This window comes from Calliopsis andreniformis, chromosome 5, assembly GCF_051401765.1.
Source record: "Calliopsis andreniformis isolate RMS-2024a chromosome 5, iyCalAndr_principal, whole genome shotgun sequence".
In the NCBI taxonomy this organism is placed as follows: domain Eukaryota; kingdom Metazoa; phylum Arthropoda; class Insecta; order Hymenoptera; family Andrenidae; genus Calliopsis; species Calliopsis andreniformis.
In genome coordinates, this window is record NC_135066.1 from 4,466,569 (window position 1) to 4,489,301 (window position 22,733).

Below are 22,733 nucleotides of genomic sequence, written 5' to 3' on the forward strand. Positions count from 1 at the left end.
ACATCAGACTAGTACCGACGCGTTCTTCGTAGCGCACGCGAGTTCCGCCGACAAAATTACATCCCCTGATGTTCCAGTTAATTGGGGAGAGGTCGGGGCGTTTTTAACCACGAACGCTAACGAGTAGCGCCGCGGCCTCAGAGGCGTAATTACAGGGCGTGGCAGATGTGGCGCCAATGCTCCGCAAATACTTAGCCTCTGGGAATGAAATTAATCTGCATTAAAGGGAATAGATAGAAACGCCGACGCTCTTCGAGCCCGCCTAATATAACTGATAATGAGGGAAAGGGGAGGCTGACGCTCTCGTAGATATCTACAAGGACAGATGGTGGAGCGCGCGAAAACTATATACGGGGTGGTCTTTAAGAAAAAGATTCGCGAAGTCTAAGGTATGTATATAGGGTGCTCGACAACAGATGTCAGAAATTTTAAGAGATGATACGACATGGGGAAATATATGAAGGAAATATGCCTGACTTGCGACTTATTCTACACTCGTTAAGTCAGACGCAGTGGAGTCAGTAGAATAAGCCTCAAGTCAGACAGACTTTACTTTACCTGTTCTGAAAGGAAACCTTAAACATAAAATTTTGTAATTCTTGATTTTTATTCCATTTTGGTATGCAGAATCTCCCTTTAGAATTTCTGGCACCTGTTGTTGAACACTCTATACACATAGTACTTTTGATGCAGGTATGAGTTTACCTAGAACTCAGATTTCTTTCAAGAAGATTTAAAATTTCATACCTAATGGGTAGCTTTCAAAGTAAAGATTCAAGAATCATAGAATCTCAAACATTTAAAACTGAAGGGGTACACTTTTTAGAAATCACCTAAAATCAACCCCAACCAAATCTCACCAAGGATCCCCAGCTATCCTGAAATTGAAAGTCTCCTTCCCACCGATCGCAAATCTATCCGCAGTAGTCGAGTCGCGAGCAAAAGAAACAGGTCGCTTCCAAGCGACACTGGGCTCAATTCGTTCAGCGAAGGGGATCCGTCGATCGGTCCGCGATACGCGTATCTGTCCAGGGAACGACTTAAAACCGTCCCCAGGCCGGCGATCTCAAAAACGACCTCGATTTCGAGGCGACGTATCGTGACACGGGATCTCGTCAAGGCCGCGTGCACGCTACCGGAGACCCGGAATCGTCCGCCATATATCTCGTGAAACTCGGTCGAGATCTCGAGGATTCAGCTCCCGGAGAGATCTTGGCTCGCGCGCAGCTCGCGAACCGTGCACCAGTGGAAGCATACATTACCGTTCCGCGGCGAGAGAGGTATCGCTTGTTGCTCGTTAATTATCCTTTAACCGTCGTCCACGCGAGACGATCGTTTAGCTGGATCGTCGACGTTAAGTCGGAATAATCGATCCACCGCGCAGAGGTGTTCCCGATCCCTTCGGTGTTTTCAGTTTAATAGCCCCCGGAGACTGTGTTCTCTTAAACGTTCACGCTAATTGCTGTTTGACGAGAGTCAGTGCGCGAGGAGCGGTCCCCTGCCGCCGGCGCGTTCGTTTGCGTCGTTTTGAGATGGCGCGGGATAAAGCCACGTTCACGCTTGCAGCGGGGACCGTCTTAATGCGGCTCGGACGTGTAACGTTGAACGTTACTGCTCCCCTAACGGACTGGTAATTGTGCGATAACTCACTCTGCCAGTTCGTTTGATAATATGTTTGCTAAGCTCATTAAGGGATCGCAGTGGGGGTGGGGCAGCTTACGAGAGGGTGGGGAGAGTGATGACGAGGACTGGGTCTGTTTTACTCGTTGTGTATCCTTTTTTAGAGGGAATACTGTTTAATGTGGGTATCTGTAGTCTTATGTTGTGAGGGAGATTTAGTTCATAGGGACGTTGAATTTAGGTATCTTGAGATTACGCGTGAAATAGGTGAACCTTCCTTATGCTTCATTTCATGTTAATTAATAGCCATTGAATTCTTTAATCTTGGAATGCACTGAAACAAAGTATATTACATTAAAGTTACGTTCGATATAAGAAATTAAAAGATACCCAGTGAATCTCTATCAGAACCCAACAGTTTCCTGTACCTCTAAAAAGGGTTGAAAGGATGCCATAGGATTGGTGTCAGAGATCTCGGCAATAAAGTGCGTCAGCAAATTTCGTCCGTCCCCTTAAAAGCCAACCACCTCGGATCATTATCACGACCGAGGACAGCTATCGGGCCGACCTTCGAGTTTTTACATTCGCGGATTATATTATAGCGCTTCTCACGTTTCCCGATACGCAGCCAGAAAAAGAACTGTCTGACCAAGGCCGTGTCTGCCTCTTCCCCTTTCATACAGGGTGTGCCTTCTCTTTAAAATTTCAACAAGAACTCTCCTTGAATCATTAGCGATAATACTTCCATATCTGCAATTTATAAAAAATTTCGTGAATATTACTAAAGAAGCAGAAGAAAGATACAAAATTTGAACTCTGAAAGGTAGAAACAAATATCGCCTTGGCGAGATGAAAATTATTCCTCCTACAATCTTCGATATAAAAAAGAGGAACCCTCGGGGCAGCAGAGGCGAAGGGAACGTTTCACGCGATAAAGTTAAGTGCCGTGTACCACGGTCGACCAACGAATTTTACTCCCCCCGTCAACTTATTTTATCATTTCCGCCGCGAGCGTGGCTCGGATTCGGCGTCTTTTCGAGCACTCCAACAATATTAATCGCGATAATCCGGTCCACGGTCCACGGCCATAACGAACGCTGTTTATAGGGAGATCGTGGTCCTTCGTGTACCCCCACACTCGCCATATTGTAACCCCGAATTACTGTAAACGCTTTAATTCCACCGAGGCGCAGGACAAAAGCGCCGATCCTCGGCTAATTATCGAATCCTCGGCAGTTTTCTTTATATCCGATTACCTCGATGTACAATTTCTGTCGTAGTAGGATGTCCGACGATGTCACCGTGAAGAACCATCGAGGTTCTTGGTGGCTCGTTAAATTGCCACGTTCGTAAAACTGCACCGTGTGGGGGATAAAAATGTGCGAACGATAATCCGATTCGATTGCTTATTTTGAGGGCGCGCGAGGTGAAAGAGGCAGGAGAGAGGGGGGATTGCCAAAATGGTATTTACTTGCATCAGAGGTTTCAGAGTTTGTTTTTTAATGTTTATAGGAGGTGGGAAATGAGGGAAAAGGGAGAGGTTGAAGGGAAACGACTTTTAAGGTTCACAAGGTTTCTCATTTTTCAATTATCAAATATTCAAATATTTAAATTTTCAAATATTCGAATTTTCAAATATTCGAATATTCAAATATTCAAATATTCAAATATTCAAATATTCAAATATTCAAATATTCAAATATTCAAATATTCAAATATTCAAATATTCAAATATTATCTTCAAAACAAAAAATGACTCTCAAACTGATTCTATAACTTCCTCCCTCTTTCTTATACAAATTTTCCACTTTATTTCAACCTAATTCCCCCAACTTTCATATCCACCTTCATACAATTCAGAGAAAACTCCCCACGCCAGAGTGCATTACATTATCTTCATCCAGGGTCGCGTCAAAATCGTTGGAAATCTGATTAAGGCGAGGTGCACAAGCGAAGGAGACAGAATGAGAGCGTCAAAGGATGAAGCTGGGAAAGACAGAGCTGTGGTAAAGAGAATAAATAAGAGGAGGAGAGTAGAAGGCCGCGAAAACGATGTCAGCACGGTCTGGCAGACAAACGGAGGCGGGGGCAGAGAAAGAGTTTAACCGGGTTCGGTTTTCTCCTCGGTTCCCGTGATCGCGACCGCCTCGATCGGGCGAACAGCAGCGGCAGTCGGTAGCTGGAGCAGAGGAACCAAAAAAGAGAACGTTTCATGAGCGAACTCATGCGGGAGAGCGGATTTTTGCATCGGTCGCACGCGTGTGCGACTCGGCCGCGAGTCGTGGCTCGATGGAAACTATCCCTCTGTGCATGGTGGTGACGGTACGTGGTGGCTTAGAAATCGATAGGGGGATCGCTCGAGAACTTCATCCGTGTAATGAATCTCCGTTTATGCTGGATCGCTTCGTGCCTGAGTAATCCACAATTTGGAGCTGAACGAGAAAATATGACAGGATACTTTATTATACTTACAGATTTAGTGTGATTTGGAATATAGTAAAAGGCAGAAGATCTTGATCTTAGATCTTGAGAAGATCTTAGAGTTTATCAGAGTCTATCAGAATATAAAAATTCCTTGCATATCATTTGCTAAATTTCTGCCTAAGAATATCCCTCCTTGGCTACAATACCATAACTCAAAACTTGCCATTTATAAATTGCCATTTTCAATGGAACAAACAGAAAAACACTTTCTGCATCGAATAACAATAAGAAAATCATATTTTTCAAGTATCCTTCAGAGTCCCATCGCAAACTAAAAATTGCTCCACGCCACAGAACACGTTCACCCAAATTATCCATCACCTACTCTCTCCGCTTCGAATTTAATTACCTCTCTTTAAGAACTGACGAACCGACCTACACGAAGCTCGAAAGCTGCAGAAACAAAAAACACGGCGAGACAGCACCTCGAGGAGGAGAAAGTCCACCTCGGCGATGGCTCCCATGCTACACTTTGATCTCGAGTCGAAAATGAATGGTCTCTGGCAGGACATTGTGAGCCGCGAGGAAAGCGAGCGTTCCAGAGACGTGTCGGTGGCGAGGCGGATTCCTCTTTCGTCGAAGGGCGCGGAATATACTTTGTCGAGATGCTGCGGTGCACGTATCGCGTCGGATTACACGTGGCGTTTGCGGTTCCTCGGGAATGGATACTCGGTTATGGGTTACGGTTACGAGCGTTCACGTCCAGCCGAGCCGAGCCGCGAGATGTGGCACGATTTAACCGTGAACGATGGAAATTACAGCGGGGTGCAGTACGTCCCGGAATTTCGCGCACCGAAATTGCGGTTATTGCAACCGCTGTCTTATAACCAGCGATCATTCTTGTATCTCAATTAAGAGGATTAAGGACAAGCCACTTATTTTTCTTAAACTTCATTTTCTCCATTTATAGTTTCTGTCCTATAATTTTGGGTAGTTAAACAACTGGAATCTTTCGATTGCCAAATACCTGTTTTTCAATATTTCATTCGATCCACTCACCATTAATCGGTAAGTTAAAGAAGTGATTGTTCTGGTAATTATTGTGAAAGTGGTCTAAGTTAAAGCATCCGAAACGTTGAATTTATCACTTATTCTGTAACATAAATCGAGGTATTACTAAATAAGCGATAAATTCAATTCTATTGTCTTATTCAACTCATCGATCTATATTCGCAATGTCTGCACTAGTTGAGTTAAGTTCCTGTCTATTTATACCTGAGCCCAATAGAGCACCCCCCAGTCCCAGTACCCCGTCCTGTCCCACGTGGCCCATTCTAGGGCAGGCACAGACACCGAGTGGAAACAGCAGCGCTTATTGTATGCAGCCAGACGTCCTCCATCGTGTGGGACGTCCCGAGGGCCAGAGCACTGGGCAGCGTCGCAGCTGCAGCTGCCGCCGATCGCGTAGGATTCGCCGCGAGTACATAAAGCGTGACGGTCCGTTTCGCGTCGCGAAAGGCCCACGCTCTCACCGGTGTTCATTTGCACTCGCTCGCCACCGATCGCCGCGGTTTCGAGCGAGCTAGCGCCTGCTCGCATCTGTAACACGCTCGCCCCGTGTCAGTCGAGTGAGCAATTACTTAGGACGATCTGCGAGCGCGCGACTTGCGGTACCTTCTCTCGTGTTTCCCTTTTTATCCTGGCTCCTCGCCTTCCTTTCCTCGTTTCAACCCCGACTGGACGCGCGGCCAGATCCGATCGCGCGAAATTGCGAGATAAATTGGCTCGGGTGTAATCGGAAATTTAATAGCGGCGATTAACCGCCCCGACGAGCAAATTACGGCTTAGAGCAACCGGTTGCTCGTCCTCGTATTAGAAGCCAAGCTTCCACCCGCTTCCGCGTCGGCTAGGGGCGAGTTTTGGTCATTGATGGATGAGGCAGAATGGAGAAGGTAAGGTTGAGAATGAGAGTTCTAAATTGACAGGAGGTGATTGGTATTATACCTGTCTGAAGAGGAGAGGAGGAATTTTAATTGTTGTAAATATTGATATAATTAGAGGCCAGGACTCTTCTAATTACAAGAGCGAAATCTTCGCAGTTGCAAGTGTTAAACGTGATCTTTCATCCCCTATTTCTTAAATGACTTCCAGTGAGTATTGTGATAGTATTGATAAGAAATCTAGTGGAAGAGAAAGAGTAATTTTTGTTAGAATATTTGATATTAGTGCTACTAGAGGGTGAATTTTCACACAGAATAGTAAAATATAGTAATTTTGTGGAGTCCGCTTATCCTATACCCATAGGGTATCATACAATTTGTTTATTTATACATTTATATGTAGTCTCAGGGACCATACCGTTAATAAAGACTGTAAAATATGTATTGTGTAATAGATTCGAAAAGTAAAATGCATATATTCATCGCAAAAAATGCAATTTTCAAATTTTGCCCAATTCATGGACACTAAAACGCTATAGCCATCTAGCGGCGATCCATGAACTAACATTTTCATACCATGTAGGAACTGAATAACATGCTAATCAAGGGGTGGGGGTGGAAAGTATCATGATGATATCACTGCTAGATGGCGCCATCAGCACCATTGCCTCAAAATCGTAACATTAGGATCCGGTGCCTCTCCTAATTATTTAAAATCGTTGAAAAACAATTAATTAACAATACTTTTAGGTAAAACGTTCAGAATAGTCAATAGAGGCGATAGGAGTTGGCAAAGATATTTATTTATTGCTATAAAACTTTGTAAACAATTCGATTAATTTACTTATTCATTCTGTCACCTGCAATCTGAAGGTTCATACTTATTAGAGAACATTTATTAAGGCATAATAATTACTAGAATAATATGGTTTTTGTCTACAAGAGCCACTTGTGTATTTGATTGGGGCGAGAGGTGCGAAGAGGCAGCTGCAAAAAAATCCGATAGATGGCGCGAGGGGTATTATTATGAGAATTTTAGTTCACATAAATGGTGTAAGATGATGCAAGCTGTATTTCCTATCTAAAGTGTGATTAGTTTCAAGGTATTTACGCTAGATGGCGATAGAACTGCAATAGCAGGCGCGATAATTTTATAGTTGAATTCAATTTAAACAATTATAATATGGCAACTTTAGACATAAAGCTTTTTTAATGGATTTTCTGCATAAACTAAAGTATTGGCCTGATTTAGTCGCAGGGAAACATTCTCTTAATATATCGTTAATTCCTTGGTAAGTTTTTAAACTTGCAAGCATAAAAAATGGAAAGCTTGCAAATGCGTGAGCTCAAAAATTCTCAATCTCAGAAGTGCTGTATTATTTATTTATGTAAACTAGTTTTTTTTTTTTTACTAACAGAATTAATTTAAACAACTTATACAATACAACTACAAGGAAATGAATTCTATACGAGTCAACTACGCACATTCCTACGAAAGCTCATGCTGAAGAAAAGTCGAACGTGAGTCTATGCTGCTATAGTGTGATTCTTTTTCGCGAGTACGCGTTGACCAAGCTGAACGTATAAACCAGCACTACACGCTATGGCCTTCATCCATAAATGGTCAGAAGGAGTATGATACCACTAAGGGCATGGCATACGTTACCTGGCTGCTCTTAAAAGGCCGAGAAATGAATAGAAGTAACACGAAGAAACTGTGGAAGTGTACCGTCTTCTTCGTTCTTAAAGTTTGAAGAAAAATTGGCAAAAAGAAATTGAAAGGCTCTTTTCAGCCTTATGTATAAGTATGATCGTGTGAAGAAATGAAGAAATAAATAGACCTACCTGCATTTCCTCCTGTGAATGCAGAACAGGAAGCAGAAAATTATACAGTACATGAAAAGAGCTGGTTCGATTGATACTGCGTGCTAATTCACAGATGAAGCACCTGCCATGTCAACGTAGCAATAGCCGTATCGATTTTTTTTTACTGTAAAACGATAATACTTCTGCTTAAACCTGAAATCATCACGATACAATCTTCAGTTTTTAAAAACGAAACTCCTTTCTGCAAATGGAATGCTTCTTACTCTGTGTCTATATCTCCAGTCAGAAATAAAACAATTCATAACGAATTTATCTTCGAAGAGCGATTCAGCAACAGCACCTTCACCGTAATTAAATAACAATTAGATTTCTTCACGTTTTAATCTCGACAATTACCAAAGTACCATAATTACATACGAAATTCCGTCTTCAAGATTCTTAATCTTAATTAAATTCCTCTGACTGTCAATTATCATTTACCAGGGAGTAGCAGAATTGCATAGAAAATTCAGTATGCCTGATTTCAATGCTCATAAATTCGTTCAGGATACTATTAAATAATTCCCGCTCAAGTTTTCAAGCGAACACTCCAAGACAAGATATTTTTCATTTTCTCACCAGTTTATTAACCCTCACAATCCATCCCTCTCTTTATTGCACATTGTCCCATTCCGCAGAGCACGAACCGAACAGGCTGTCCGAGTTTTCAATGACGTTCGCGCGTCACTCGGGGAGACAGGACGACGTTTCCCCCTCGCCCCGACGTGTCGCGCGTGGGCGTTCTCGTTACAAATATCTCTCGTGCCGGGGGATGCAAAAAACGCGTACCACCGGGGAACAAACGACGATTATAAAAGGGTTGATGCCGGAAGAAAGAAGCAGGGGATATCGAAGGTTCAGAAAAATTGTGCGTTTATTAGTGAAGATGACGCTCGAGCAATTTCACCGTAGTCCACTGTTCGCCGCGGCACGCGCCACCCCCGCCCCCTGTCCGCCGTTTCCGCCCCGTCGGTGGGGATGCTCGAAATCGAGTGTCTCTTGATCGCGTGCCTCGAGGGTTCTTTCTTCGACGTCTCTTGCGTGAAACAGGAACAAAGCGGTGGACGAATAAGTAAGGCGTTGAGTAACGATATCTATCCCTTCGATAACCACCCCGTTTAGAGGGTAGTTCGATCTTCTCGATTGGAATAGTCGAGTGGAGCGAGATCGTTGTTGAAATGACGATGCTTCGAGGAGAGCAAGTAAGGGTCGTTTCATCGGCGGATCGATTCGGGGCGGAAAGTGACCAGACAGAGGTAGCGAAGCATTCAGGGGGTGCACAACCTCGTGTTAACTGAGAACATTCGCGGATGAGGTGTCCTCGCGCTTTGGAACAGGGTTTAAAGAATGAAAAAGTGTCCTCGTGTTCTCCTTCTCTCTTTCTCATCATTTACGCTCACTCCCACCCACTCTCTCCCGCCCTTTCTCTCGCCCTCGCGCCCGATTCGCACCCTTGCCACCCTTACGCTGAACATATTTAGCACATGTACGTGATTTCATATATATTTATAATATATATATATATTTTTTGGTTTTCCTTTTTCATATTCATATATATATATGTATATTTATATATCTGCATGTATAATTAGTTTATCCACCATCCTCGTCGTGTAACTCTATCTATTAATATTATCTACAGGGCAGTAGCCAAATGCTGTGACTGACTGTGCGACTGGTTTTCTCTTCTTCTTCTTTTTTCCCCCTTTTTTACTTCCGCTGTTGTGCAATCGACGATTTCGTTTGATCGATCTCGCGATCGAGGTCTCCTTTCGTCACCCTAAGCGTCGGTGATCGACGAGTTTCGAGGTCTCGTGGACAGCCACGTGGCCAGGGACCAGTTTCGACCCCCCGTTTCGGAGAAGAGAGCTCCAGGAAGGAAGAAATCTGTCGCCAAGTAGATTGGTATATTTCCCTAACAATTGATGTTAAATTCTGTTCTGATTTGATTAAGTTTCAGGGAATGGAGTGACGTGAAAAGGAACGTGATCCCAGTTAAGACGTGTTCACGAATTTTATTGTTCGATTTTCTTTGGTAAATAGGAAAATTTTGCAACTGGAGGGAAACGAAGCCCTGGTCACGTGTCTGATCGTGTGCATGTGTTCGTGTGTGCGTGAGCGTTTCCTGCGCGCACCGCTGAAGAGCGCGACACGTTCAACACCTACTCGTTTCCGGTTCGTACATTGAGTAATCGCGATGAGATCAATTCGGCTATTTGTATATTCGAACAGTAGAGGATGACGTTAATTGCACCGATTAAGTATCCTTTCATAGCGAAAATGAATTGTTTCAGACACGAGGGGTTTACATGGGGGCTGACTCTAAATAACTACTTCAACATTTGAATAGTATTTGCTGCACAATTTCAGTCATCTTCATGCTCGAATAAACCAATAGCCTAAGAATATTCTATTTCAATCGATCATTGGACTTTGCCAACTTTCGACCACGAAACGTTTGTAACGAGTAACTTAAACGTTCCGCGCGAAGGAAGCATACAAATGAGAGACGAAATGTCATGGCACGATCAAGCATCCCTTAATTCTTTCACAATTACAGAATCATACACTCTACACCCTTGCCTGAATCACCTAGTAATTCACTAAAAAGAAACTGTGCCCCCTCAATGATAACCTAAAGGAACAGCTTGCTTCTCCTTAACAAGAAAAATATAAAAAGTTATCAAATCAATTCTAACTTCACAAGAAAGAATTTACTCTGAAATTATCTACTCCCATCCTGTCTACTTAACTATGTAATTATAATTCTAAAAGGAAGGTTTCTACGTGCCGCGGCATTTCATCCCCTTCAGCGATGCGGTACCAAAATGGCGACTGAATTCTGAGAAGTTCGAACTCGCGCTCCGATTGAGTGTTTCCAGCTTAGGCCTTGTTTCCTTTCATCGACGCCATCGTCTCCGATACTGAGTAGAAGCTCGTGCATTTTCACCCCTTTCGTCTATCCTCATCATTGTCACCCTCTTCTTCTTGGTTGTCGAGTTCGAGGCGCTTCGAATCCTTGGAGTGTCTCGTTGGCAGTAACTCGTGGCGCACATCCATTGGAAATGACGAATTCTTCCGTTCGTCGAACGCGTCGCTACGTCGACCCTTTTCACTGTCGACGTCCTAATGGAAGAAAGATGCCGTCGATCCTTGCGAGGCGTCGATGAGAACGGGGAGCTTTTTCTCTTTCTCTCGTCTGCTTCCTCTTTTTTCGTCCTTTCGAACGAGAGGGAACAGAAACAGTCGTCGGTGGATTTTCGATGATTTATGGGTCACTTGTGCTGGAGCTGGTGGTGGAACTCAGTTTGGCCGCGTTTTGAGCAAGGACGAGAAATTTTCGCGGACACCAACCCTTTGCACTCCGAGGTTAATATATCTCGATAGGGTAATTGCTTCTAGGATAGTATTTTCGTTATAGGAAACCGTATATTTTGTGCTTTGGTATGCTCGAAGCAGAAATAAGTTAAGGTCGCTGGATGGAGAGCGTCGAGAGGGGTCAGAGTGCAAGGAGTTGACTCGTTGCCGCGACTGTGAATTTTAATTATTAAAAGGGAACGCGTGATGTGACTGGGTCAACCTTTAATTGCTAATGCGCATCTATTCATGGAGATTCGTCGACTAGATTTGTGCTTAAAGTACCATTAAGTAGAATGTTGAAAAAGGAAGTCCTTGGCATGCGTCATTAGCAATTCAAGGCTGTAAAGATTTTACAAATTATTGTGCTTCGCGATGGACGATTTATTCGAGTTGTTCTTACTGAGCGATCAATTGTTCCGTGAAGACAACTGAAGTCTCTCCTTTAATTTCGATCAGTTCCAGAACGATAATACGAAAGAATTTCGTCCTTTCCTCACCCACAATTTAGAATTCATCGATTAAGTACTCGAGAGTTTCTGAAAGGCAGAATATAAATACAACTCTGCCCTTTCAGTGAAAAATGGTAACAATTATCAACAGTAAATCTTCCCCTTAGATTCTGAATTCAATTCTACGGGCATTAAGAACACGAAATTCTCAGCTTTCGTACCACCGTTCCTCTTGTTATTATCAACCACTCTGCAAAAGAGGCCCTCAACCGTGAGCTAATAAATCGCTTCTCCCTTCTCATGGTCCCGTTACAATAATCGCGATCGCGGTGAAACTGCTTCGCCGCGATATCACAAATAAGACCAAGCAAAATGAAAGTCTCCCACGAAAGAAAAAAACCAATATTCTTAACACTCCTCGACGATCTCTCCCTTAGGAAAAGTCGATTTTATCGAGAGCGAACGTCGAGGGAGGAATGTCAAATCGTTCGCGAGAGTCTCGTTTGCAGAGTGGCTCTCCGCGTAAGAAGCTTTCTCGATGTCTTCTCGCGTATCTCGTGCACGGATTCGATCGACGAAGCTCGTTTCCAGCGATGGGTATTGCTTTTGTCGTGCTGCTCGCTACTTGTTGCGCTGGTAACGCGATCGAAGGGAGCTTTCGCTTTCCTCTGCCGCGCGCAGCGCCACCTAAGTCGAGGAGACTCGAGGGAACGTTCTCCTCATTCAGAACGCGGACTTTCCGAATGGGAAACGAAGGGGATGGTCGATAGAAGAAACGAAAACGGTCCACGAACTCGGTAACTCCCATCGAATCATTCCTCGACGTATTCTGAGTCTGGCACGCTTCGATCGATACCCCGAGGACCACCCAGACGCGACTATCGAGAGGATACAGTAGAAGAGAACGAACAACAGAGAGGGAGAGAAGCAGGTGGGGTAAGCGAAAGCAAAGCAGAGAGAAAGAGAGAGAAATAAATATCGAGCGGCAGAGAGAAGACGCGGAGCACTGTGCCGAGCAAGGAGAAAGAGAGATGGATCATCGATCGCGATGATCAGCCACAAGACACTCTCGGACGCTGAACTTAGGAACTTCCTTCGAAAGGTGAACGTCATCCCCGACCGATCGACCCTCGCGTGCGTATGCTCCGATCCTCGATCGTGCGTGTCATGTGAACGTGTGTACCAAAGAGTCCTGGAAGGAAGAGTCAGTTCAACCTACGCGACGTATACGCAGTATCGTGCTTCTTCGTTTTCGTTATTCTTATTCCCTTCTTTTCGCAGCTTTTCTCTTTTTCAACCTTCCTCGTTCGTTTCGTTTTCTCGCTACTTTTCAATTCATTCGTTCAGTCCATAGTCAACTTCGTGCACGTTCGCGTCGCGGCGAGCGTGGCACGTGGCCCCGATGTGGCGTCGCGCGGAAGAGCGAGTCGCTTTGCGAGAAGTGCTTCGAGATGCCCCTGACCATCGCCCAGGGACACCCGACCCCGTTTCGAGATTTCTAGGGGGGAGAGATCGAGTAGTCTCGGACCCCGCCACGGTCCCCCCCTCGATCGTCGATCGCCGATGGATCCCGTCATCGGCCAGCGTTGACAGCGTCGCGGCCCCTCGCGGAGGGCCCAACCGAACAGACGGAGGGTGTTGGTCCGATGCCACCCTTAGATTACGGGCTCGAGGGTCGGCTGTCCAGTCTGGCTACCCGTCGGTACATCTCGCTGTTTATGAAACGGGGGTACGAGTCGCGGTGCATCAGGGTGTAGATCTGCAGCTGAGCCTCGTCGAAGGTGTGCGGGGTCGGCTGCACCATGTTTCGATTCACTATTTCGCGCACTTGCGAGTCCAGGCTCACCTGGGAACAATGGTCCAAGTTTAGGGGGGAGATAATACGGATTTTAGATAACAGGCTTAGGTATTTAGTCGCTATAATCTTGCAGCTGTCTTTCAATTCATTTTTTACATGAATAAATTTGGGAAATGTATTTCCTGCATTTTTTAAGCTTATTGTTGATAAGAAATTATGAAGCTATAGCGAGTGAAGACCCTGAAAAGTCTCCTGTTTTTGGGGAGGAGTTTTTGTGAAGATATTTTAAGATTTTCTTGTGATTGAGTGGACTAGTAGAGAGATATATGAGGTGAAGCTGCGTGGATGTTTGAGCGATGATAGCAGTGAGATAGAGGTGTTAGCAATGTTTCCACAGGATGTTAGATTTCGTGTATCCTGAGTGTAGAAGACATAAGATTACGAGAACGTTTGGCCACCCTGAGGGGAGACAGCAGATGGCTACTTTGGACACTTCATTGATAAAGAAGACGTTCAGGGACACGTGTTCCAGAAACGTGAACACGACAACAGTTTCTTACCGAATTGTATCATTAAAGCGATATTATTAGAAACCTGTTGGTGTTATCTAAGATAGCTTTTAAACAGACTAGTGTGATTCAAGAGAAGGCTCTCTATATTTAGATCAAGAATACACTCAAATCTTGCCAACTGAATTTGACAAGCTATCTTTAAACCCCATACAAATACTGGACCCGTCATCACAAATTGATATATTACCAGAATTATTCTACTTCACTACACAGTGTCCCAGAGCCAGTGGTACAAGTAAAGCTTCAGAATAGCTTGTTACATTTTTAAGAAAATTAATTTCCTTCTAGCACAAAGAAGTTACATAATAGTTCTATACTTTCATATAAAATTGGCTTTCTATTTGCACCACCGATTCTGACTCACCTTATATAACATACCTAAAAGCTGAAACTCTCCCATTCAATCTTCTACATTTCCAGACTAAGATTCTGAACCCCTACTCCACTAATTCACCCACTTCATTAACGTTCCAGTAATCCCATTGCCACACCACTATCTCTAATCAAATAATCACCATGCAATAGCTCTTAATTAGATATTCTGCACGAACCCTGAGGGTAATTCAAACTATGGCACAGGGCCAAGGAGCTCGTACTCACTTCCTTCGGCGAGAGTATGGATATGTAATCCTCGTAGATGAAGCGCGCCTTCTCCTCGATCCTCTCAGGATTGCTCTCGCGCTTGAGCTGCTCGCAGGCCAGCCAGAATGCGATGTTCTCCTCGCTGTACTCGCTCACGAGGAACTCCCTGAAGATCTTGCGGCCCGCGGGGCTCTTCATCAGCTTCTCGAAGGACGAGCCCCAGGATCTGATCTCTTCCAGGCTGCACTCCATGTTGCCTTCGAGGCCATCGAGGCCATCGAGACCATTCCCAGCACCCCCACCTGCGTGGTCGCCGCCGACTCCAACGCTACCGTGGTCCCCGCCGACGCCCGCGTTCCCCTTCTTTTTCCCCTGGTCGCCCGCACCCCCTGCGCCGCCCGAGTTACCACCGGCTGCCGCCAAACTGTCAAACCGATCGTACCGAACATTATTTTATTTTGTCGTTGGCTTTGGAAAACAATGAAGACTGACTGATTATAGATTTTGGGATTTTTGTTCTTATACTTGTTTGGTTTTTGTTGAGTTGTTGAGTTGCTGAGAGATAGCATGAAACTGACTGGTAGTGTTAATGGGGATGGGAAAATTGCGTTTCAGTAAGGAGATGTATTTAAAGATAATGTTAGAATCGTGGATTTTAATTCCTTTTAGTCCCTAAACATTTTCAAGTTTTCAAGTATAGAAATATTGAATTCTGAAAAGTGGCGCCACGAGGATGTCACAATCTTAGAGACTCCCGCATAAAGGGTTAAGAAAGCTCTGGCCAACGTTCCTTCCCTCTGAATCCCTATCGACCCCCTCGCCGAGCAACTTTCCCGCCTTTATCTTATCAAAACGCAATCAGGGAAATTCACCGTCGTAACTCCGGGCGTTATCGCGTCGCGACGCGGCGATACAAGTTACAAAAGCTGTGGAGACGAGGCAGACACGGAAGAACGTCCTCTTTTCCACGCGATCGTTGCGGGGAAGTCGTAACAAAGCGCAATGCTTCGACGATAAACCGAGCTGGGTCGCGGAACAAACGGAAAATAAAACTGGCTTCTCTTCGTTCGCCATTATGTATTCAGAGAGAAAACATTCTCCTGCCATTCTGCAAACAGTCGCCCTGGACCGATAACGCTTGGGACGAGGAAAACGAGGCGAGTGGATAAATAAGCAGATAAGGAGAACCGCGAGCCAGCGTGGAAAACCGTCCCCTTAGAGCTGGGACAGATTTCCACTGGGGGTGGACACGTGTTACGCAGCCAGAGAGTTTTCTTTTTTCGTGACGTGAGCAAGCCGCGTAATCTATCGACCCGAGGGCAGTTATCGCTGGGAACGGTCCTCGTCTGGAAAAAATTGCCTTCTCGGATGCTGGATGGTTCTATGAATATCTTTGGCGTGGGGAATGCTTTGAGCAGGCGATATCGATATAGTATCTACAGTTTTCGAGTCTGGCTAGGTTATTGAATCTGGAAGTGGGGGTTTCTAGATGGGTTTTCGGCTGGAGTGTGCTTCAGTTGAAAATGTTTCAGGATGTTGCATATGGAACTGCTCTGTTGAATTAAAGGATGTTTGTCTTGTCAAGGTTTCCTAATGAATATTGAGATAATGAAATGTTGCCGTATTTATTGATGGCAATTTCATATGCATTTCGGTATTCAAGTTTACTGTGAAGAGTATACTTAGAAGGTTTTTAAATATGTATCTTAGAGTTGCTTGTTTATCGAGGGGGATGATTGAAAGTACTTGTGAATATTTTGTGAGATGAACATCTGTACAAACAATCTGTATAAATTGGACAAAATTGAGTTTCCCTCTCATTTCTGTTCTTTAAAAAATAAATACAAGTTAATAAATGCAAGTATATTTCAAAAAGTCAAGAATTGAAATATTCACTACCTGTCCAAACGAATCAGATTATAACGATTCTAATCCTCCCCTCAATTTAATCTCATCTTCCAATGTAAACCAAAGGTCTGAAATTTTCTAGCGCCAAATTTTGAATACTTCTTCGAAGATAAATCCTATTCATCCTTATTTCAACCCCCGACGTTTCTAATCCACATTGCGCGACATTCAAACAGGAGAGAACGATTCTCTTAGACAAGCAGCTTTAACGAGTACAGCCCCCGTGGCCTGCTTACCATTTTTTCCTACAGCGCGGCATGAAACAGAGAAAGAGTGAACGGTAGGTACGGCTGCTCGACAGTAAAATAGGTCGTAGCTCCGTTTTAAAGACAATGGACTGACATCGTTCCGCCGACGATTATATTACGAAACGCGGCGATAATGGATTGTCACGCGGCAGGATATACGAGTTATCGCGCGACGGTTTCGAGGATCGATCGTTCCCCCCTCTCCCGATCCCTCCCACTTCCCTTTTCGCGAACGTGGAAACGCGATCGACGAAGTCGAGCACGTCTCCACTGGAGATTCGTTTCAGGCCATTATTTCTCCACCGTATTGACTTTTCATTCCGCCCGTTGTCTTTGAAGAGCTTCCGACATCCAGAACGGAACGGAATTATTTATTGTTAATTGGGAGGAGTTCTGCGTTCTGAACACGGACCGAGGGACGGAGTTAGAGGCGACTGCCTTCGTCGGGACGAATTTTGTGGCACAACTTGTTGGGTGCTTTTGTGTACTAAAGCGTCTGTAATCTTTCTTCTTTTAATGCAATTATATGAATATATATTTTCTCTAATTTTGTGTATATCATTTTCGGTAATTAGTTTGTTATTTAATTTCTAGATTATAGTGTATCTAATCTGGCACCCTTATTATGCAAGGGATCAAAAAAGGAACTGAATTTTTCTACATCCAAACTACTTCCTCAGAAACAATATTTCTCACCTTAAGAAGTTCAAAAATGTTACGCATCTCTATCTCGAAGCAGACCCACCTCCAGGTCGCACAAATCTCGTCCCGACGAAGGGTGATAAAGCAGAAATAGACAGGAGCGATAATACCACGAGCAACTGCAACAACAGCACCAACACAGGCAACAGGTGTCCTTCTTCGATCGACCCATCATCCCAGAGCCCTGTCGTTGCTGTTGCTGCTGCTGTTGCTGCGACGGGGGCGGCTGTTGTTGCTGTTGCTGTTGTTGTTGCTGCTGCTGTTGCTGCTGCTGCGAGGACTGCTGCGGATTGCTGTGCTGCGACGTGCTGCCAGACCCCTGAGCTTGGCTCTGCGCGCGGAGACGGCAACCACCGGCGACACCCTCGCCGCCCCCTGTCCCGTGACTAACGCCGATCCCCATTGCAGTTGCACCGATTCCGCTCGACATCTGCAAACGTCATCTCCGTCTGGTCAGACGACCAACCCTCGCTAAAAATAATCGTGCCACTGGTCTACGCTTCGCCTTCGACCTTAACCTTTGTTTGGGCTCGCAAATGCGTTCCTTTTGATGGGGGTGAAAAGAGGAAGCTGTGGCCAGGGGGCGTGGAGGATACTATTTCTCTATGAAGAGACTGAGATATGTGAGTATGTAACGAAGAAAATGGTTGAGAGGCTTGTGGTAGATTTATGTCCAATTTTAATTACAGTAGCTTAAATTAAGGCTTAAATTAACCAACTCATAAATTTTCTACAGAGAAGGTAGATATTAATAGGGTATTTCAATGTTTGTTCTATTATTAAATTAGAAAATCTAAGTCCTACTATATGTATTTTGGAAAGCTATGATCTACTAAAAACACTTGTACCACTTTTCAAGGGGTGGCTTTTATAAAAGTCAATACACGAGCCTGTTCATCCAATCTGGATACAGTAACACTTTATTTGAACGACTGAAAAACATCAGAGATTCGCGTGGCGAGCGCACGATAAAGTCGTTAAGCTTTAATTGAAACAAGCTGACCGTACGGTAATTGTCACATAAGCTCTCAAAAGGCAGCCAATTAGTTTGGACAGCATTGTCGGTGCGCTCAGCTGCGACTATCGATCCCCTCTTGCGCTCCCAAAGTTGACGCGGAAACAACACTCTCTGAATGCACGATTCATTTAAGTGATTTACTGTTCTTGAATCTCTAAGGAACAGTGAGCGAATGAAAGGTTATTTCTTCTTGGAAGATCGTTGAACTTTCAAGTTTTATAGCCCGATCAAAATACTGTGGGCTGGAAGGAGTAATTTGCAACAGGTGAATAGGAAGGTCTTCACAATGAAAGTAAGAGCTTTTTTTAGTGCGTTTCTAAAATCTGAATGAGTCTATTAAAGAAGGATGAGTAAGAGAAAGTCGTACTGAGAACAGTGAAGGTCTTCATAAGTTCATGTGTCATGAAACCTATTCTCCTGAAAACTCATGACTCAGAAATCTTCTAGAAGCTTCAAGAAACAATCAAACGCTCCTGACCTTGCGATGTACGAACTTCTACTATCTATTAAAACAAGCATTCCTCCAAGTCTACCAGGCAATCTTTGCCCCCACCTTACATATCCTTCTTTGAACTAAACTTCAATAAACAGGTCTGAGCAACTTATATTTCTAAATGAAACTTTCCTAAGTAATAATAACACCATCAGCCCCTTCTGACCTCCACATAATCTTCCATCAAATATCCTTCGAAAAAGTGTTCCAATATCTATTCATATGAGAAGTACCAAAAAACAATTGAGAAGACCCAGAAAAAGTGGAGAAAAAGTGCCTCTGTCCCAAACCCCGTAAACATTCTTCCAACAAATTTGTGTCTGTCACGTTCACCGTGTAATTGCTGGTCCATCACGGTCCAGCAAGTGCTCAGAGCCTCGTGGATCGAGGCAACGATGAGCAAAGCTCCGCGCATGCACAACTTCTCTCTCTCCTCTGTCTCGGGGGCCGCTTTATTTTTACGCTGTGGTGTACATCGATGATCTGCTCCCGCGAGCCGCCTCGCACGATAACGACCATGCCCGAGAGTCGCTAATACGGGCTGTGGGCAGCGATTGATAAACACGCCAGGCAAACACACGAGGATCCACGTGCGTGTGCGTGTATCAAAATGGAAGATCGCTATGTCAATCGGTGTTCGATCAAGTGGTTCATTGCCACTGCTGAAAATCGCAGTCGCGAGGACGACTATGCGAAGAAATGCTAGGGAAACAGGAAATTGAATGTTTGGAAGAACTGGGCTTCTTAAAAGTACATCTTCATTGGAAAAATTCTGGGTTATGGAGTCGATACGGAGATAAATTTCAATGATGCATTGAGGAGTTTGTTGTTCTTAAGATTTGTGAACAGATATGAGGAAGGGTCTGACTTGATTAAATTTGTGTTGTGGCGAATTCTGGAAAATGCAGTTTGGACACTGATTTCCATGTAGCTGTGTAGATATTTTTGGGTTGTTGGATCTGGATACTGAAGATCTACCTTCGATTTTATGTGGGAGTAATTTCACCTAATCTGAGTAAAATTGTTTAATAATTGGTTTTTTGGTAAGAGAAAAAGATACCTAATTTTCGCGACACAGAGATAAAGTTGAATTGAATCCTTGGTTTCACAACTGGGTATTTTTGGAAAAATTCTCCTGCATTTCCTCGACAACAACAACATTATATTTGTACTTCCGTCTATTTTTACACGAGCGTCAAGTCTCCTCAAAGAAAATTGTTTTGCTTCAAGAACAGACACGTAAAAAGCCTCCATTAAGAAAAAGTTTATTAAGAGAGACGGAGATAGGAGATATAAATCACATTTGATAAAATAATATTTACAGGAAACGCAATAGATACACCACGAATGAGGTTCTCGAGGTACTGAATCACCGAGGATCGATTGGAACGTTGCCCAAAAGTGCATTCGCACAGTGTTTACATTCCCCCGGAAAATATGAAAATATTTTGGCGCCAAAAATACCTGTTTTATAAAAGTATTGTCCCTACAACTTCACCCAGATACCTAGTTTTATTATTATTACTATCTTCGAGTGTTTTTGAGAACGTAATACTTGCACTAATTATGCAACGACCTAAGACACTTGTTGATGCGCCTAGTACACTTCACTTGACATTAATTTCGAACGCTTCTTGAAGTCCTACGATGGCTCGTTATCGACGCCAACGTATGTAAGTACAATCGATCCGTAGAAGTGTTGCTCAATTGGAGCACGTGTATAACATGAGGAATTCTGAGTAAACTTGTTTGGGTACGCTTTGCATATTGGTTTGGAACGCTTTAATTGAAGACTCATCAGCTACTATGTAAATTTTTAAGACTCAAATGCACAAAGACTTCTCTCTACAGACCAACCCTAAAAATAAGCTACACCCCAAGGGAGTTTAGAAGAATCTCCAATACCGCAGCAGATAAATTTTCCCCTAAAGCTCTAAAGCTACCACGCGCGAAAGCTCGTTAAAAATTAAGGGTAGCCTCTCTGCCCTCTCATCGCAATTTATCCTCCGCTACCGCGGCTTCTCGAGCTTCCTCCAAACAACACACCCCCACACCACGCATGTCAGCCATCCTCTCTCGGAGAATCGCGTTTCCTAGTCTCGGCGCGTGTCAGCGGCAACAACGGTCATCCGTGACCGAATGTAAATCTCCAGTTGGATCAACAGGCTCTGCCCAACTGATCTCCCCAAACCCAGGCTTCCAGGTGTCCCTGAACCCAACTACCCCTGACGACCCATCCTCCCTCGAAAGGCACCAGTCCTCGTAAAATAAGGATCGAGTCGAAGGCACGCGCGACCACTGGCATCCTCTCGCATCTCGCGGCCCATCGACAGGCAGTGGCACGCGAATCGATATCCAGCTCACCTCTATCATGTTCCATGCGCCCGAAAGCGAGTCCAGCTCGCTTCCCGCGTTCCCTGCGTGATCTCAGCGTCGAAGGACCGCGACGGGGCCACGAAGCAAGTCACCGTTGGCCACCGTCGATCACCTCTCGATCTGGTCCCTTAACCGGGCCCTCCAGCGGGACTAAGGCCACTCAGGGCCTCGCCCGAAGCCAGCATGCTCCCAGCAGCTCTCTGCGCCCCTCGGTGTGCCGCGCCGCGCCGGAACTCTTCACGCACTCGCGGACGGACACATACGCGCGCGCCCACGCACTACGCACGTAATAGAACGCTCGGCTAGGCCAGCCTCGTAGTCGTTGGCCGACGATCGCTCGAATCGCGAGGTCCAGCCGGACGATCCTCCTCGAGCATCATACACAGGCCATTTCCCGCTCTCACCAGCCAGCGTCCAACGACACTCGACGTTCCGTCAGCACGACGTGACCCAACCCCATCCACAAACGCAGAGAGTCGCGGGCTCCGCGCAGATCGCCTCCTCGGCCACACGCACGGGCGGTACACGCACACGGACACGGGCACAGGCACACAGAGGGCACACAGAGAGAAAGAGGGAGTGAGAGAGAGAGAGAGAGAGAGAAGGGAAGGCGAGTGGCGGATGCGCGACGGTCGATCACACGAGTCGAGGGAAAGACGGACCCTGTCCCTCAATGGCGTCCCCTATGGGCAGGCAGCGCACCCGCTGCTCCAGTGCTCCTGTCCCGTCGGGACGACCCGCTCCTGCCCGCGTCCATCGACCGTGCACGGCCAGCGAACTTCCGGGGCGATCGAGGAACGACGAACGAAGAGACGAACACGATCGATCACGGGCCACTGTCTCCAGGGGGCTGGTTCACTCGTCGGTCCGGGTTAGGCGTCCAGGTGTTTCGCGAGGGACGCGAGTCGCGGCTGACTCAGGCCGCTCCTGCCTCGGCGCCGCTTCCCTTCGGGCTGTTGCTCGCGTGGGTGGCCGAACACGGCGCTGTTCTCGCTACGTCGGCCGACTACGTTGACGGTGTATAAATAGGCTGCCGTGGCTGTTTCGAAGCTTCAGGGCGCTGGCGCGGCCAGCTAGAGCGCCGCTACCGCCGCCGTCGTCGTCGCGACGCGTTCCCACCGATGTCGACTGCCGTCGCCGAACGACGCTGACGGCTCTCGGTCGCTCTCGAGGGACACCGGCGTGGCTTTTAAAAGGGTGGCGGGCAAGGAGCGCCGGAAGCGAAGGGGAGCGAGGCGGACGGAAGAGGAAAACAGGGAAGCATCGCTTCTGGATCAACGCATCTCCACGACCTTCTTTTTCCACGCTCGCCCGATGCTTTCGATCCGACGATCGGCTGGGTGAGACGGGCCAGGGAAGAGAGAGAGAGGGACAGGG

The 22,733-nt window shown here is 45.5% G+C and overlaps 2 protein-coding genes across 3 annotated transcripts; one reads left to right on the forward strand and one right to left on the reverse strand.

Moving 5' to 3' along the window:
• The first annotated feature begins 204 nt into the window (after nucleotides 1-204).
• Nucleotides 205-3,725, forward strand: LOC143179573 (uncharacterized). Its single transcript, XM_076378867.1, has 3 exons — nucleotides 205-217; nucleotides 289-389; nucleotides 3,525-3,725. The coding sequence occupies exons 1-3, from the start codon at nucleotides 205-207 to the stop codon at nucleotides 3,723-3,725; spliced, it is 315 nt and encodes a 104-aa protein (XP_076234982.1).
• Nucleotides 3,726-13,319: 9,594 nt separating this feature from the next.
• Nucleotides 13,320-21,480, reverse strand: Dhit (regulator of G protein signaling double hit). Of its 2 annotated transcripts, none has more exons than XM_076377488.1 (4): nucleotides 21,345-21,480; nucleotides 17,583-17,899; nucleotides 14,630-15,035; nucleotides 13,320-13,505 (listed from the first exon to the last, which is right to left on the reverse strand). In XM_076377488.1, exons 1-4 carry the CDS (start codon nucleotides 21,351-21,353, stop codon nucleotides 13,320-13,322), a joined length of 918 nt encoding a protein of 305 aa, XP_076233603.1. In that variant the 5' UTR covers nucleotides 21,354-21,480. The 2 variants fall into 2 exon arrangements, with proteins under 2 accessions (XP_076233603.1, XP_076233602.1); XM_076377487.1 differs by having other exon boundaries at nucleotides 17,580-17,899.
• Nucleotides 21,481-22,733: the final 1,253 nt, after the last annotated feature.

Coding starts and splice junctions, on each gene's coding strand:
- LOC143179573 (XM_076378867.1), top strand. Junction 390..3,524: donor AAAGATTCGCGAAGTCTAAG/GTATGTATATAG, acceptor ATCTTCATCCAG/GGTCGCGTCAAAATCGTTGG.
- Dhit (XM_076377487.1), bottom strand. Junction 15,036..17,579: donor TGTTGTTGCAGTTGCTCGTG/GTATTATCGCTC, acceptor TCGGTTTGACAG/TTTGGCGGCAGCCGGTGGTA. Junction 13,506..14,629: donor CCATACTCTCGCCGAAGGAA/GTGAGTACGAGC, acceptor CATTGTTCCCAG/GTGAGCCTGGACTCGCAAGT.